This window comes from Typopeltis vanoorti, chromosome 6 (genome assembly GCF_054136105.1).
Source record: "Typopeltis vanoorti isolate ZY-2024b chromosome 6, IOZ_Tvanoo_1.0, whole genome shotgun sequence".
Lineage (NCBI taxonomy): Eukaryota > Metazoa > Arthropoda > Arachnida > Uropygi > Thelyphonidae > Typopeltis > Typopeltis vanoorti.
The window spans coordinates 45,157,219-45,175,108 of record NC_143554.1 but is presented as its reverse complement, the minus strand read 5'-3'; the positions used below and the strand labels follow the sequence as shown (position 1 = coordinate 45,175,108).

At 35.3% G+C, this 17,890-nt stretch overlaps 1 protein-coding gene across 4 annotated transcripts in view; it reads right to left on the bottom strand.

The window, feature by feature from the left end:
- LOC150105417 (sugar transporter SWEET1-like) overlaps positions 1 to 17,890 on the bottom strand; it is a 161,261-nt gene that overhangs the window by 27,796 nt on the left and 115,575 nt on the right. For 2 of the 4 annotated variants that reach the window (XM_090394790.1, XM_090394791.1), the window contains exon 6: positions 7,865 to 7,951. In XM_090394790.1, the coding sequence (XP_090250916.1) occupies positions 7,865 to 7,951 (87 nt within the window). The remainder of the gene's footprint in view (positions 1 to 7,864; positions 7,952 to 17,890) is intronic. The other 2 variants (XM_090394792.1, XM_090394793.1) reach the window with 1 other exon arrangement.

The window sequence follows — 17,890 nt, the reverse complement described above, 5'->3', positions numbered from 1 at the left end:
GGTACTCCAGACATAGGGAATAGTGATCACATTACTATAATCTGCTGTATGTAGAAAAGGTCAAGTGTTATTAGAGGCAAGATTAAGTATTTTGTTAATTCTGTTGAAATTGTAGCCAAAGATAAGGTATGGCATGTAGGATTAAGTTCAGCTGTGAAGGATACCTCACTGGAACAGATAATGCAATACTGCTAAGGGGAGAGAAAATCAATATATTCCCCTTTCAGAGGAGAATTGTAGATTCAAGATGATTGGAGAAAAAAATGGAGTTTGAAAACAGTAACGAAACCTTGGAGGCTTACTAGCAGATTCAAGAGAAAATATTGTTGATTCAGCCAGAGAGAGATGTGATGAAGAAAAGAAAAATCAGAACTCCAATGTGGAAATTAAAAATGCAATCATGAAAATAAGAAAGCATATGGAAAGTTCTTATCAAGTAAGTTGGCATGGAATTTAAGAGAACACAAGTGGCTAAACAAAAGTCCTGGAAAGACTCGTAAGAATACAGATGATAAACATCAGAAAGGTGGCAAATGTGCTGGAGGCTAATGACAAAGCCTCCAGAACAATTGAAAGTACTGAAAAAGCTTAGAAATGGGAAAAGAGTACTGTAAAAGTAATCAAGATGATAAAGGTGACATGAAAACTAATGATAACCAAGATGTTTAGAGTAATTTGAAAACTGCTAAGTCCCACAAGAAATGAAAGTGGCAGAATGGTGGTAGAAAAAATTCAAGAGGAATGCAATCAGGAGTACATATCAATGTGTATCAATATGTATTGATATATGTCTGCTGTAACCATCAAAAACTTTTATTAAGGGAAGCAAGCCAGAATAGATAATATTTTAACAGAAATGCAAAAATACAGATGTATAAAAGTTTTGCAGCAGCTGCACTGCATAATTCAGAAGGCTTCGTCAAAGGGTCGAATTCCAGATGATTGGAGTTGAGCTCTCATAGTATCCATCTGTAAAAAAAAAAGAGAAATAAAACTGAATGCAAGAATTATGGAGGAATTTTCCTATTGAGTGGTCCAGGTAAGGTTTATGCAAGCATTCTTGAGAAGATGCTAAGAAAATTCTAGAAGAGAACTCGAACAAACAGTGGTTGTCAGAATCATATGTTTACTTTATGACAGATGGTTGAGAAATCATAAAAACATAACAAGGATCTATATTTAAGTTTTGTAAATCTGGAAAAGCATATGACAAGGTATGAAGAAAAAAGCTGTTCAAAACATTACAATTATGTGGTATAAATGGAATATTACATCAAACAATACTCAATCTACATTTAGGTTAGAGGTAAAGGGATGGCTTGATTTAAAATCAGGTGCGAAACCAAGGGTGCACACTTATTCATCATCTGTATGAATCATGTTTTGAAGCAAAGTGGTATCAAAAGTGATGCCAAAATTAGAGATATTATTCTCAGCTCTTTACACAGATGTTATATTACTAAATCAATCTATTGCAAATTTGCAGGATTCCTTAACTAAATTGAATAACTGCTATAAAAAATATGGCATAAAAGTCAGCAATAAAAAGATAAACACTGAAAATTCATTAATATGAAGAGAGTGTGATGAAATCATGTTTTCTTGGGGATAAGATAAAGGATGTCGTCAGTTATACCGTAAGGATACAGAGAGTTAAGGTGAAAGAGATGTTTATTTTGGCTGGTACAGATGATTTAGCAGGTGACAAGTGTGGTATGCAAGAAGAGATGAAAGAGTTACTAGCGCAGGTGAAAAAGAAGCGTGAGAAAGTAAAAGTTGTGATTCTCTTGCCATGATATGATAGAGGCAAGCTGAGAAAGCGAGCAATGATCACAAATGAGTCAGTGTGTAGATTGTGCAAGGTGTGGGGTTTGTTGACTTATGGAATGAGTTTGATGGAAGGAAGGATTTATATAAGGTGGATGGCTTGCATCTAAATGGATTTGGTGTCAGGAGTCTTGAGAAAGTGTTGTTTAGTGAAAGTTCAGAAGTACAAAGTCAGGGAAACTAAAATGTTTGGAAGGGGAGATGGGTTGCAGGTGAACCTAAAGTTAGTAAGTGAGAGAGTGATCACATGATGCAAAACGTAGCATCATGTGATCACTCTCTAAGGGAGGTTCTGGGATGAAATGGGGTATTGCAGTTTATGTATACTCATGCCAGAAGTATTCAAAATAAGGTTGAGGAGTTTTTGGAATTGGTTAGCACAACTTGGCCAAGTTACAGGTGTTAGTGCGATGTGGTTGACCGAGTATGATATGGTCATAGGAATAGAATGCAGGGGATATAGTGTCTTCAGAGAGGACAGAAGGAACAGGATGTGGGGAGGGATTTTACTAATGATAATAGAGGAATTAAAACCAAAATGAGCAAAAGTACATCATGGGGACAGGGATTCAGGATGTGGGGAGGGATTTTGCTAATGATAATAGAGGAATTAAAACCAAAATAGGCAAAAGTACATCATGGGGACAGAGATTCAGAGGACCATTCATTTGAAACTTTCTGGTGTAAGATAGAGGCCAAAAGGATTAAGATTAAATATGTAATTGGTTGCTGCTATAATACAGGATATGGTATAAGGGAGAATGTAGATGACATGCACTCACAAATTAACATGATGAATATAGGTCGAGTAATTATCATGGGGAATTTCAATGATAGGGACAGAGATTGGGAGGAGGAATGGTTGCAGGCAGGAAGGAAATGGAATTTATGCAGCTGGTAAGAAATAATTACCCAAGGAAACATATAATGGAGGGGACATGAGGTTCGATCTGATCATCACATCAAAGAACTTAACACTAACCAATCTCACTATACTGCCTCCACTTGGAGAAAGTGATCATGTAGTAGATTGCCAGATATGCAGAATTTTCTATTAATTAAGAAGGGGGACATATGTGGAACTACAAAGCAAGTGATTACGACAAGCTGAGGAGTTGGTTTTCAGCAGAGCAATGGCATAAGAATATCGAGGTTGAAAGATGGTGGTGGTGCATGGGATGTGGTCAAGGGGTGTTTGAAGAAAGCAGTATTTGAATGTATACCTAGAATCAGAAGGATAAATCAGGTATGAGTTAGATGGATGGATGAATAGTTTATTAAGCAGGAGTTACATACAAAGAAAAGGTTGTGGAGGGATTATAAAGAAAAAGGTGATCAGCATGTTCATGAGCTGATAAGGCCAAAAGAAACTGTAAAGAGTTCTTTTGCTATGTGGCAAGTAAAAGGAAGAATAACTATGGAAGGATGACTGTGTTGATGGTGGGGAGGTAACAGAACCAAACCAAATAGTTGAATCACTGAATGAGCATTTTGCAGGGGTGTATTATCTAGGTGAGAATAATGCAGTGCCATATGTGATATTGACTGATAGGAGATGATATTGAAGAAATGGAGGTGTTTAAAATATTGCAGAACCTCAATACGAACACAGCCATGGGATTAGATGGCATGTTGGCCTGTGTATTACAAGAATGTGTAAGGGAATTATCAGCTCCTTTGACCAATCTGTTTAAAGTCTCAGTACTTGGAAGATGCAAATGGAGTGAAAAGAGGACAAAATACTCGCATTACATAAAGGAGGCTCCAAGACAGAAGTAGCAAATTATAGGCAATCAGCATCTCAGGAATGATGGTTAAGGTATTAGAGAAATTGGTGAAAGACAGAATTCAGAACTGGGTGGATAGGAATATGATACTCTGTAAGAGACAGCATGGTTTTGTGTTTTGTTTTTGCCTTAGTAATTTACTTACTTTTTATAATAAAGTGACAGTGGAACTGGATAAGGGAAATGGCTACTCAGTAAGATTGCTGGACTTTGTAAAAAACATTTGACAAGATTCGCATAGAACTCTATTGCATAAATTGGAGCAAATTAGGATGAATATGAATCTGGTGATTTGGATTATAGGGTGGCCGATGGACATATATCAGAGTCGCTTGTGGAGAAATTGAGTCCAGGAGAAAGCAAGTGACCAGTGGTGTACCACAAGGCTCAGTACTTGGTCCTCTGTTGTTTATTTTGTATATTAATGACACAGAAATATCCAGTTGTTTGCTGATGATGCAAAACTGGGAAGAGCAATGGTAAATGAAGGTGATGATCCTACAGGAAGACTTAGACTAGCAGTATGAACAAAGGTAAATGGATGCCAGTTTAATGTGGCCAAGTGTAAGGTGATGCATTTTGGGAAGAGATCAGAAGCTGTGCACTATACTGATAGAAATGAACTATAGGAAACTGATGAGGCCAGAGATTTGGGAGTGAATGTGGACAGAGAGTTGAAGTTTAGAGGGCAAATTGCAAAGATAAATGAAATAGCACATCAGATTATGTGGTTGTTGAAGAACACTAAAAGTAGGAATAGAGAGGTTACTTTTCTCCTATATATGAGGCTTAAATAAGGCCAGACTATTGCATACAGATCTGGATTCCCAGATTTGGTGGGGATGAAGATGGTGGAGAGGATCTACAGATGGGTGACAAAGATTGTGGCAGGTCTGTGGAATGCTCCCTATGAGACTAGATTGATCGTCTGTAGGTTTCAAAAATTAGCTGACAGGCAATAAAGACTTGACAGAAGAATTTAAGGGGTTTTATAGGAATGACACTGAAAGCTTTTTTTCAGTATATGACAAGAGGGGAGAGAACAAGGGGTTGCCAGTGGAAGTTTTGCAAGAGAGTTATTAGTAATAGTGTTAGGACTACACTTTCTTGATAGGAGGGGGTGTTGAATTGGTGGAATGGGTTTCTGGAGGTGGTTGTGGGTGCTTCATCAGTGAATGAGTTTAAGGAAAAGTATGATAGGTATTGTGTGAATTGTGGCTAGCATGTGAATAATGGATCTCCCACGATGAGTCTCTGGACTCCATGGAGATACCTGTGTAATAATAATAATATTGTTGTAGGATTTTTTTATCCAAAATCCTATAACAATTGTCGAACATTTCTGATGTAAGGTAAGGTAATATGTAGTCGCATGGTTGTTGTCTTGGAACATGAGATGGTTCATTTAAGCTGCTATTGATAGTTTTTATGCTGTAACCATTTTTTAGGTGAATGTGTTTAATATACGTTATTTCTTTGTTTTTTTTATAATAATCACTAGATATCATTAATTTATAAAAGTGCTTTACTTTTTAAGGCTGTTGTATTAACCAGTAGTTATCATTCTTTACCACGCACTACTTTCTAAATAGAACTGTTTTTTGAGCAGGCTGATATAAAAACCAACTGTCCCCCCCCCCCCCACTCTTCAAAACCTAAATTTTGGCTGTGATACATAGATATGTATGTAATTTGGTCCTATGGCTACCAAACCTTTTCTGTCAAGAAAAGTATATTTTCTTTATTTGGTCAATTTAAACAACAAAATATAGTCCATCATGTTTGAAGTGCAAAAACAGTCACTTCCTTTCCTTGGTAAACCAGTTATCTATCTTCTTCTTGGGTTATTACTCTTTTTTTTTTTTTTTTACTGCAATCCCCCTATACACATAGGACAATATATATATACATATATATTACTTTTATATATACATATATATTTACACTATTACTTCTTGCCCACCACAACCACTGTGTCCCAAAACTCATGTTATTAACACTGAAAACAGGGATATTACTATTTGCTCCAGTGAATAAGTAGGAATTTAAACTATAATGAACACTATAAATAATAGATACAATAAATAAAATGAGTTCAAATAATCATATGTAAAAGATATTTCAGCAAAATTTCAACAGTGCTCCACAATTCTATGGAAAGGACTACTTTGAAACCCTTCAAAGCTCATACATGTGTTTGAATCTTCCAAGTATCTCCTTCCTCTTCTTGCCCACCCAGGTTCTACAAAATCACATTCCAGAAACTTGTCCTACACTGGTGAAAGAGATTAAAGAATGCTAATTAGAAACGATGAAAAATTAGGTGAACAAAATATATATACCATCAGTAGCTGGATCCCTTGGACCATGTTCCTACAAATGGTCACCAGGCAATGTGGAAGAAAATGCAATTTCTATGTTAGTCCATATTCTGCTATAACCAAAAATTTAAAGAGGCCTGTGATGCTGTCAACTCTTCTAAGCTAATGCTAGTCCAAATTCTTCTTTGACCAAAAATTTACATAGGCCTGTGAAGCTATTACCAATTCCCCCTAAGACTAATAGAAATGACAACTTCTGTCTAATATTGTGATGGACTCTTTCATAAATTATGGACTATATCTGCTATGGCAATGATTCACTATATATCTGATGATGTCAGTGTGGATCTGCACCAATGAAGTTTGCAAAGCATCCCATGGATTGATGGAGTTCAAATGAGTTGAGATCTAGTGAATTTGTGGTCATTAGATGGGTAATGCCTTTATTCACAGAAGCATGATCTGAACAATTCTTTATAGTACAGGCCTAGCGACATATTGCATTATTATCCCTGGAAGACTGTCTCAGGAAACATATCGATACTTGAGGTAGAAAAAGCCTGAAGTAGAAAAACCGTATAACCACAATTTTACTAACCAAGATTCCAGGTCCTTTCTGATATAATGTTACTTAAGTATCTTAATAGTGTTGCTGCATTTATACCAAACAGGCCTTGAGACCTATTTATCTATATCAGGTATTATCATGCTCATAACAAACATTTTCAAATATTTCATTATATGTTATCTGTTATAACCTGTTTTGTTAGTTCATTGACATATTTCTCTTGATGATGTGAATAAAAAGAATTTTTGTGAAACTAGTATAGTCAATAAAATATTCCTTCTCATCTGTTTCTTTCATGTGAAAGAATATTAGCAAAAACATTTTTAATATGTCCTCTCTCCACAGAAGCATATACAATGATTTACAAAGGCATTTTCAAAGACTGCAATTTTGCAAATTCTGCCTAATTCACTAATCTACTATTGATCAATTAGTATCAATAGTAGATTAGTGAAGTGAACAGATTGGCTGAGCAAAAGATATGAAATATTAGTGTACAGGAAAGCAGTCTGAAAGAAAAGTAATAAGTAGGATGATACAAGGTTCTGTGTTTGCACAATGTTCTCAAATAGCATTCAAATCTTCCTGCAAAATTACAGTCTTTGAAATGGCTTTGTAAATCATTGCATATGCTTCTGTGGAGAGAGGACATATTAAAAATGTTTTTGCCAATATTCTTTCACATAAAAGAAACAGATGGGATGGAATATTTCATTGACTATACTAGTTTCACAAAAATTCTTTTAGTTCACATCATTGCAATGCATTCCAACATGATCAAATTAAGTGAGGATATAAGTTCACTGTAACTAAATGTAATGCTAAATAAATAATAATAACTAGTTAAATAATAATAACTTATAACATGGCTAACTGTAGGTACCTATTCAAAGATGACTGTCAGAGCAAATTCCAAAACTCTACAAATCATATATTTTGTATTATTTCCTCACATACAGTAATAAAGATGTCCAGTTTGTAAATTAATCAAATTCAGATGAATTATAATTGACAATACTCAAACAGTAACTGTCCTTTAACCAATTCTGATGTCAAAATATTCTCTGGTACTTTACCATATTTCACAATGCACCACAAGATTAATATAGATGCTAATTATACAAATGTCACTTCCCTGTCATGATTTATGCAGTGTTTCATAGAATAATGCCCAGATGATTTCCAGTGTTTTCATCTCACATAAAACTTATCACAAATATCACCAACATAGAGTAGCACCATAATGCAAATACCCTTGGTTGAAAGCCCATACAAATATCTATTTTTAGTGTGAGAAATGCGGAGCATTCCTAGAAATATAAATTTGAATGAAATGTATATTTAGATTAAGTGCGTGTCACCTCATGTGCTATTACTTTTCTTGAAGGATAGACAGCAAACAGGGATAATTGAAATCCTGCTATCAGTGCACCAAGAAAATTTGGAACCTAAAAGAAAAAATAAAACAATGTGTACAAAAATATTTTTAGAAATGTAAAATTGAAAATTAGTATGCAGCATTTAGCTGAATTCAATACATATAGCATCTGGATACTCATTAGCAACTGAGTATTGAAGCTCATACTCCAAACAAGTTTATTTTGGAGTATAAGCCAAATCATTAGTTACTAAAGAGTGTCTGGATACCATGTAGTTTACTGTACTAATGTCTTAACTTCACACTATATTTAATTCCTGTTATGAAACACTCTACCATTTTAAATCCCTCTTAATCATATACTATTTTCCATACTATGTTGTATTTGATCTGAAAAGGCCTCCAAACTCAGTCACTATAGACAAAGCCCTCTGGTTGGAAAGACTTGGGTTTCATTAATACCACCTAGGATGCAAAGAGACTGTACCAAGGTGCTCAACTGAAGATGAGTTAATTAGTCTTATACAGAGATGGCTGCACCTTCTTTTCGTAGGTAGAAAGCCAGAATAGCCAGAACGTAGTACATGTGCAAAGAGCGCTGTGATATCAGATGGGAATTTGTCCTGTAAAAGAAGAACTGTGTCATTATAGGGACATTTGTGAAAAGGACAGAGATGTCAAAACTGACTAATAAATCACTTTTTTTCAGTGCGATGTCTTTAATTTTGTTAACAAAGTGTTTTTTTTTTAAAGTTTTTTTAATATAGAAGGAGGAATGTCCTACCTAGCATCAACACTCAAGGAGTGTTGATGCGAATTTCTTAGCTAGATGATAATTGGGGATGTCTATACCTTCAGCTATTGGCTGGGGCGGTATGTTCTGCTTGTGAATCTTGGTTCCACAATCTCAAGGAGTTGGTAGGTTACATGGTTTAACACTGAAGAGTTAGTAGGAAATGAATGCTGATCACTGTGTAACACTAAAGGATAGGATATGCATTATTCTTTTTTCTTGAAATTATGGCATTCCCAAATTTTCATGTTTAAGATTTTCTGCTTATGTGTGAGAAGTCAGCTGCTCCAAGAAGCAGTATTCAGAATAATAACAGATGATAATAATCACCAGTTATGAGCTTGGATATGAGGAACCTATTTTAAATTTGTTTGTAATATTACAAAATTGGCTTTCTTTCTTTCTTTCAGAAAATGAACTAGTTAAGGTGGAGTATGCATGCAACTGTTGTGCTCTGCACAAAATATTTACATGTTTACATGCTAAAAAATTTCCAATTTAAATTTCTGTCAAACTGTGTCAATAAGTACTCAAAATTCTTACTTTCATTAAAATCTATATAATTAGATCATATACAACTCACAATGAAACATGCAAAATGAGATGGGGATGATTACTAAATTGTAATGACAAGACAGTATAGAAATGATTCAAGAGAAAAAGTATTTGAAAACTCTAATTCCACATCTTCTCTTCTCAAACTGATGCAACTTTGTCTCAAAAGAGGGCATTAGTCATGGGTGTAACTGGTAACGTAACATAAATATTTGTTAGGTAACATACATATTTAACATCATCATCATCAAATTCCTCATATATACCCTCAAGGGATGTACAGGATATGATAGTACTACATGAAAAATTACATAATTACTAACTTCCTATCTTCAATTTTCCTCGAAATCAGTCTGTTACCTGTCAAGCCTCCAACATTATCAGATCTTATATTTCTATCTTCTAAGGCACTTTTTACTGTATCAATCCACCTATATCTTGGTCTTCCTCTAGGTCTTTTTCCTACCAATCTGGCAGAGAACACTTGTTTTGCTAATCTTTCCTCTCTCATTCTGTTTAAATGACTATACCACCTGAGATCAGCTCTGCTAACGCATTCCTGGATGCTGACAATGTCAAGTTCTTTCCTAATATCCTCGTTTTTAATATGATATTGTCATTGATGCCATCTGTTCATGCCTCTAATCTTTCTCAGGACTCTCATATTTGCAGTCCCTAGTCTTTCGTCAAGTGTTTTACTTATGACCCAGCTCTCAGATCCATAAGTTAAAATTGGCTTGAATACTGTCTTGTACACAGCTAATTTAGTGTTTTGGCTAATTTCTCTCTTATTCCATATAAATTTATTCAATTTACTTCCTACCATACCAGGTTTGTAGATTCTGTTGTCTATTTCCATATTTAATTTACCATCTTCACTAAAAATTGTGCCTAAGTAGCTGAAATGTTTTACTTGTTCTATAGGTTTTCCATTCACAATGCTGTTAATATTTTCAATGTTTCTGCCTATTTTCATTGTCTTTGTCTTTTAATGCTGACCTTCATACCAAATCTATTACAAGAGTTATTCAATTTAATCAGGAAATCTTGCAGACTTGTAGCGGATTTATTTAGAAGTATAACATCATCTGCATAAAATAAAGAGCTGAGATTAACATCTCCAATTTTGATATCAGGTTTAATACCACTTTCCTTTATAATGTGATGCATATATGCAGTGAACGAATAACAGAGGAGATAATGTACCTCGTTGTCTGACACCATATTTAACATTAAACCATCTTCCTGTACTTCCTTCAATTTTTTTTTTTGTTGTTCTCTTACATCTTCAATAATAACAATGTCACCTGCAAATCTCAGATTGTTAATTCTCATCCCATATACTGATATTCTTTTTGCATTTTCCTTCATTTTGTCCATTGCTCTTTCTAAATGAGGGATGAAAACTATGAGCGATGAATATTGTTATATGCATACAGATAAAGTTACCGTAACAGACTCGCACCTAACAGACTCATTTCTTAGGTTCATTGGCCTATCATGGCCAACTAATGATTGATTAGAAACCTGATACTTCTTATGATAAAGTGGTTAAATCCTGTCTGCAAATTGTGTGCATTCTTCTAGCTCATTTGCCAATTTTGCAAGATCCTGGTACCTTGATGAAACTGGTGAACTCACTTTCAGTTGAAAAAGCTAGGACAAAGGTTCTTTTGCATCCTAGACAGGATTTGAACCCAGATTCCAACCAAAGGGCATCACTTTCACCATTTCACATTGAAATTGCACACTACAAGGTAAGAGAGAAAATTTAAATTAAAGATACCAAGAAATTATATACATGCTTTCATCCTTTATCCAAGTGTAAGCAAACAAACTTTGCACCTGAAGTATTTTCAGGATTGGGGCAACTCATGGTAAAGGTGGTATGACTTCACATCACTTGCCTTATTATCCCATAATGCAAAACACATCTCCTTGCAGACATGTAAAATGCTATGCATTATGGGAAGATTTCTGGGTCTGGCTCCCACTGAAGAGACCTCAATAAAGGTCGAAACCGGTCTGGGTAGTGACCCTTCCCATAATGCATAGCATTATACATGTCTGCAAGGAGATGTGCTTTGCATTATGGGATAATAAGGCAAGTGATGTGAAGTCATACCACCTTTACCACGAGTTTCCTCAGTCCTGAAAATACTTCAGATGCAAACTTTGTTTTCTTACACTTGGATAAAGGATTAAACCAAGTATATAATTTCTTGGTATCTTTAATTTATAGTATAACCAAGTGAAAAAAAAGAAAATTTAAATAGATAACTTCTCTCACTGTGGAGCTGCAGAAGTATGAATGAATAAAAACAAAATATTTACATGAAAAAAAAAAAAAACTCTATGTCTTTACTTCCACAATTTATACAAAGAATCCTTTACTCTTAGAAGTATCCACTGAATTCACATACATGGGAATGCTTCTAGGTTACCTTTCCCACACAGTATACATTCCATCAAAGTAACAAGCAATAAATAAGAAAACATCAAAATTCATTACTAATATTTATGGTATAAAGGAAGAAAGTAATGAATGATACATTACATAAAATCAAACAATATTAGATATCAATAAAGACACTAAATTAATGTCAAGAAATTACATCGTTGTTTAATCCTTTATCCAAGTGTAAGCAAAGTTTGTGCATGAAGTATCTTCACAATTAGGATACTTTTATATAGAGGCTAATGGCTACACCTGAATCTGGAGTTGCCTTGGTTTGAACTACTTAAAAGACACAAGTTCTGTCCAGTAGTCCATATGTTTTCCTTTTATTAGTGCTTAATTTAAGTTTCACTGACGTGGCAGCTCTTTCAAGCTGTTGCTTCTCATCAGAGACTAGGTAGAAACCTAGAAAAAGCAAAAAACTTCTCAATACAGTAGCAATTCTGTGTCATAACATTAAAACGAAGCTTTTCGACTATTCATGCATCTACTAATAGTTCACTTATGATGAATTTAACCTTTAGAACATTGAAATGCTACCATATTGAGAGGAGTTTTGCTCTCTCTCTCTCTTTCTCTATCTCTAGCCTTTGCCTAGTTTCAGATTAGAAAGCAACAGTTCGAAACAGCTGTCAGGTCAGTGAAGCTTAATTAAGCAATAAAATGCAAATACATGGACTCTTGGGTGGTCTTTATTTTTATTTTTTTTAAAGTAGCACAAACCAAGGGAACAGTGATGCCAATGGTTATATTCTTATAACTCTCTGGCAAATCTTCAAAACATTTTTAAAGTTTCTTTTTATAGAAAATAAGGGGATAAACATCCTTTGTTGTTTTATAGCCAGTAAGCGAAACTAAAGATCGATAACTACGATCTATAAGTTTCATGCCGAAAAACTATTGAAGCAAAGATGGAGCAAGCTCCCTCACTATTCTTGATATTTTCTCATAATGTAAAACACAGCTCCTAGGAGATGTAATACTGTCATTACATTATGAGGAGAGGTCACTACCCAGACTGGTTTCAACCTTTTTTGAGGTCTCATCAGTGGGTAGGTAGACCTGGAAGATATCAAAGCTTAGTGAAACAACAAAGGATGTTTATCCCCTTATTTTCTATATTAAGGTGCCAGAAAACTAGCCATTTGGCTTTTTATCTTAACTAAGTTTCTTTTTATATTTTTTATGCTTGGCTATAAAATATACATGGATCAATAATATCCCATATTTTCACATATTAAAATGATAAAATTAAGAAAAATTAAATTATAAAATAAGTTTTATCTTATCAACAAATTATCAAATTTAAAAATAAAAATGAAAAATATTTTACTTCACCATACATTATAGCGTTTCCCCTCATTTTACTAATGACCCACCAGATAAGAGGAGTAACAGGAATAATAATGCGAATGAATCAATTCCAAGCAACAAAAGTCTATTACACGTGGCTGTTTTGTTGCACTTGATTTTTAGTCATACAATATTATCTTATTATTATTATATGAAACCTCTAGGGAGTCAAGGACTCATTGAAGGAGGCTGAACCACTCGAACAAGCTATCATACCATAATTTAAACTCATTCACACTAGATGCCCTCACTACTTTAACAGGTAAACAAACTATTCCACCCATTCACTGTTCATTTCTCTGTGAGAGAAAAATATAGCTCTTACCTATTTCTTAATTGTGAACAAACTTCACTTCCATGGGTGCTCCGATGTTCTTTCCCCACCTTCCATATAATGAAAAATTTATCAGACGATATTCTGTAACACGCATTCAGAAGTTTATAGACCTCTATCATATCACCTTGCTTTCTCCTGTTAACTAGGGTCTGTAGTCCACATACTCACAATCTGTCTTCATCTTCTAAATTCCACAATCCTGATATAATCTTTGTAAATCATCTTTGCATCCTTTGCACAGCATCTTTATTCCCTTGGAATCCAGGAGACTAAATCTACACACAGTAGTCCAGATGAAATCTTATCAATACCCTGTCAAGAGGCAAAATGACTTTCTTATCTTTACATGTCAAGGTTCACTTCAACATCGCAATTATCCACTGAGCTGTATTTGAAAATTTGAAACTGAGCTATATGTGACCTTTAAACTTCAAATTCCTATCCACTATTATGCCAAGATCCCTACCTCATCATTCTGTAAACTGGATATGAGTAACATATCTCTGATTGATTTCGAAGATGTACAGTTGTTTGCTGATGATGCAAAGAACTGAACATCTCCCATTAGATCCTTCCTCATGTCATTAACACGTTCGCTGCCATGCTACTTCAGCATAGTCTGTTCCCGTACGCCGAGCAATTTCACTTCTTCAAGGTCAGTACGGTAATCTCGTTGCTGGAGGTAAGCGTCATACAAGTATACTCGTAGTTGGCTTATGCAGAGCATATACCATCTATGAGAATACACAGTTTTGATGCTAGATGCTCTGCACAAGCCAAGCATTTTCACTTCTTCAAGGTCAGTACGGTAATCTCATTGCCGGCGGTAAGCATCATACGAGTATACTCGTAGTTGGCTTGTGTGGCTGGTTTACCAACTACGAGTATACTCATAGTTGGCAGCGAACGTGTTAATGTATAGAGTGAACAACAGTGGTCCAAGGACTGAACCCTGGAGTACACCACTGTTCAATCTGGCAGATTTCCATCCACTATATACCACTTTTTGATATCTATCTATCAACCATTCACTTATCCAGGTCTAGAGTTTATATTCCAAAACCATATTCTCCAGTTCACGTAATAGCCTCTCATGTGGTATCCTATTAAATGCCATAGCAAAATTTAACAAGATTATAGTATGTCCACTGCCTTTATCCAACTTAGACATAAGATTGTTATAAAATATGGGCAAATTAATAAAACATGACCTCCCGCTAGTAAACCCATGCTGTTCCTTGTAGAATATAAATTGTCTGTCTACCCATTTCTATACAAAAATTCTTAAAACTTCTCTAATATCTTGGAAGTTTATTTTCCACTTGGTTAGACAGTAATAAATTTAGTTTAATCCTTTACCCAAGTGTAGGCAAATAAAGTTTGCACCTGAAGTAGTTCAGGACTGGGGTAACTCGTAGTAAAGGTGGACCAAGCTCTCATCACTCCTTGTCTCAGTATCGCCCATAATGCAAAACACATCTCCTTGCAGACATGTACAAAGCTAAAATCTCTAAAATCTTCACCACTCACTGCACCAAAAATAACGATAGGTCGGTAGTTGACATATTTGTTTTTGAATCACCCTTGTACAATGGAACTATCATACATCCTTTCCATTCCTGTGGAATCTTTCCTGAGCTGAGACTCAAGTTATACAAAGATATCAAAGGCCTAGCCAAATTGGCTGAACATGCCTTTTTAGCCTACTGCCAAATTCTTAACCAGGTTATGCAATAGCTCTTCAACGTCATTCTCATATCTCTAACTTTTCATACAATATAGTAGTAGTAGTAGCACTGTACACCATGTTACCTGCACCTGGTTCATATATCTTAGGAAAGTGAGCACTCATTAACTGAACAATTTCATTAGCTTCTGACACCATCTGCATTCAGTATAATTACAGGAAACACAAATCAATGTAAAAATTAATGAATAACATCATATTTATTCAAGTCACTGAATAGTTACATTCATTCATAATAAAAGTTTAATTATCATTAATCTATATGATACAATACTCATTTTATTAAAATAAATTAGACACTTTTCTGTTTCAGGTTTATAAATTTAAATTTATGAAACATCTCAAGTTGTTTTTACCAGGACTCAGGACAAGAAAGATCAGAAAATTTCCTGAGGATTTCATCCTGGGAATTCCCAGGAAAGAAACTCGAGTAGTGACCCTTCCCACATTACATAACAGTATACATGCCTGAAAGATATGGAAGCATATTGTGCATTATGGGATACTAAGGCAACTGATGTGAGGTCAATAGCTTCTATATGCAAGTAGCTTAGTCATGAAGATAACTCAGGCACAGACTGGTTGCTTGGGCAAAGGATTAAAACAAGATTATAATTTCTTGTCTTGTATAATAAAGTATAATCACTATATTATCACAGCATCCTTTATGAGTGTACATATCAGCAATTTGATGACAGCTAGTGTGACAAGATGAGAGGCCAGAGCCATCTGGAGGGAGAATGATGTTAGCAGTGTATGGGAGACAGTCAGGCGTCTGAAGAAAGGATATGCAATATTACATTTCTTTCTGGGTATGCAATATTACAGTGCATACTCAGAAAGACCAGATCAGGTAAGGGTTAGATGAATGAGCAGCCTCATGAAGTAGAAGTTGCAAAAATAGAGAAAACGCTGTGGAGGGTATATAAAGGTGATTGGGAACTCCATGAGAGGAAGCTAGTCAAGAGGGCCCAAGGAATAGAGCTTTTTCACTATATGGCAAGTAAAAGGACTAGAAAGATAACTTTAAGGAGTGCTAATGCTAAGGAGGTAATAACAGAAGCAAATGAAATATTTGAGTTACTAAGTAATCATTTTGAAAGGATTTACCCATCTAGATGGAAATACTGCTGTACCAGATATGACACCGAACCTTAATGCAAATACATTTTGGCAAAGGATCATCAGATGGGAAATCAGTTCATGTATTACAAGACTGTATTGTAAAATCTCAGCACAAAAAACTAAACCCAAAATTTGCACATATACCAAAAAAAGAGATCCAATGTCTTTACAAAAGTTTTATCATATCCTACATCTATAGTAATCTCCAATCCAGTAACTCTTGAAACTGAAGCAGCCCTCAAATTAACTAAAACAGGTAAAACTACTGGCATTGATGGTATCCCTCCAGACTTCTTTACTTGCTTGGCCTAAGAGCAAAATCCTGGCTATCTAATTTCTTCTTCTCAATAATAAATGATGAACAACTCCCAAAACTTTGGCATGAATCAAAGATCATACCATTGCCAAAATTCAATAAGTCAACTGATGACCCTAACAACTACCACCCTACAGCATTGCTCTGCACTCCTTACAAACTCCTTAAGAGGATCATCCTCTCTAGGATTTCTCCAAAAATAGAATCCATCTTACCACTGCACAGGCTGGGTTTAGATCTGGCAAAAGCTGCTACAACCCACACAGAAGCTGGACACCAAAAGGGTTTAAAAACAGAGGTACTGCCTTTATATAGCTTATGACAGCATATTAAAGAAAGGTTTACTGTATAAAACAGCCAAAATAATCAAATGCTCTCCAATAGGAAATTAAAGATTCTTCTGAATTCACAAAAAAAAGCAGAACATTTATCCTGCAGTATGGATTGCCACAAGGATCTGTCCTCACCCCAGTTCTGTTCAATTTGTAAACAAGCGACATCCCTCCAACAGTTAGTCAAAAGTTATCTATGCTGATGGTATGTCATCACCCATTTCAAGGCCTGGAGGAAACACTGAGCAAAACTGGGGGTTATCTCCTAACACTAGGAAAAAACTGTAGTTTCTGCTTTCCACCTAAATAACCACGAGGCTTGTAGAAAACCAATAATAAACTTCTGCAACAAGACTTTAATCCATGAAATTAAGCCTTGCTACCACACCTGATTGTAGTTTAACATACCAAAAATATTTGGAAAAAATTAAGTTAAAGATATCATCTGGGAAGAACAACATTGTAAACAAGCTCATGGGCACAACTTAGGGTTGTAATGTCCTGGCTCTGGTCTTCCCCATGATAGAGTATTGTTCACCAGTTTGGAGTCTAAGTCACCACAGAACTCTGGTACCTTAAGTTCTACTCCTCTCCCATGGTTGACTGTTCTTTCCCTCATCACTCCTCCATCTTCCGAAGAGAAGAAGCTACAATTAAAGAAATAAATAAAATAAGAAATAATATGAAACTTCCCATATATTAAGATATCTCTCCTCCTCCAGTTCGCTATCTTACCTCCAGATCTTCCATCTGCCTTGTGAAAATAACAGATGAAAGTTCCCCGGACTAGTGGAGAATACTCTGGAATGAACAACATACTACAAACAAGAGCGTGATTACAGATCCAACCATTAAATCTCCAGGATTCAATCTAACTCAACAAATCTGAAGACAGCTAAACAGATTTAGGGCCAGTCAAAGCCAGTGTGCTCACTTATTACATCTGTGGAGAATTTCATAGTCACTCTTTTGCATGTGTATGGTGCTGTGCAG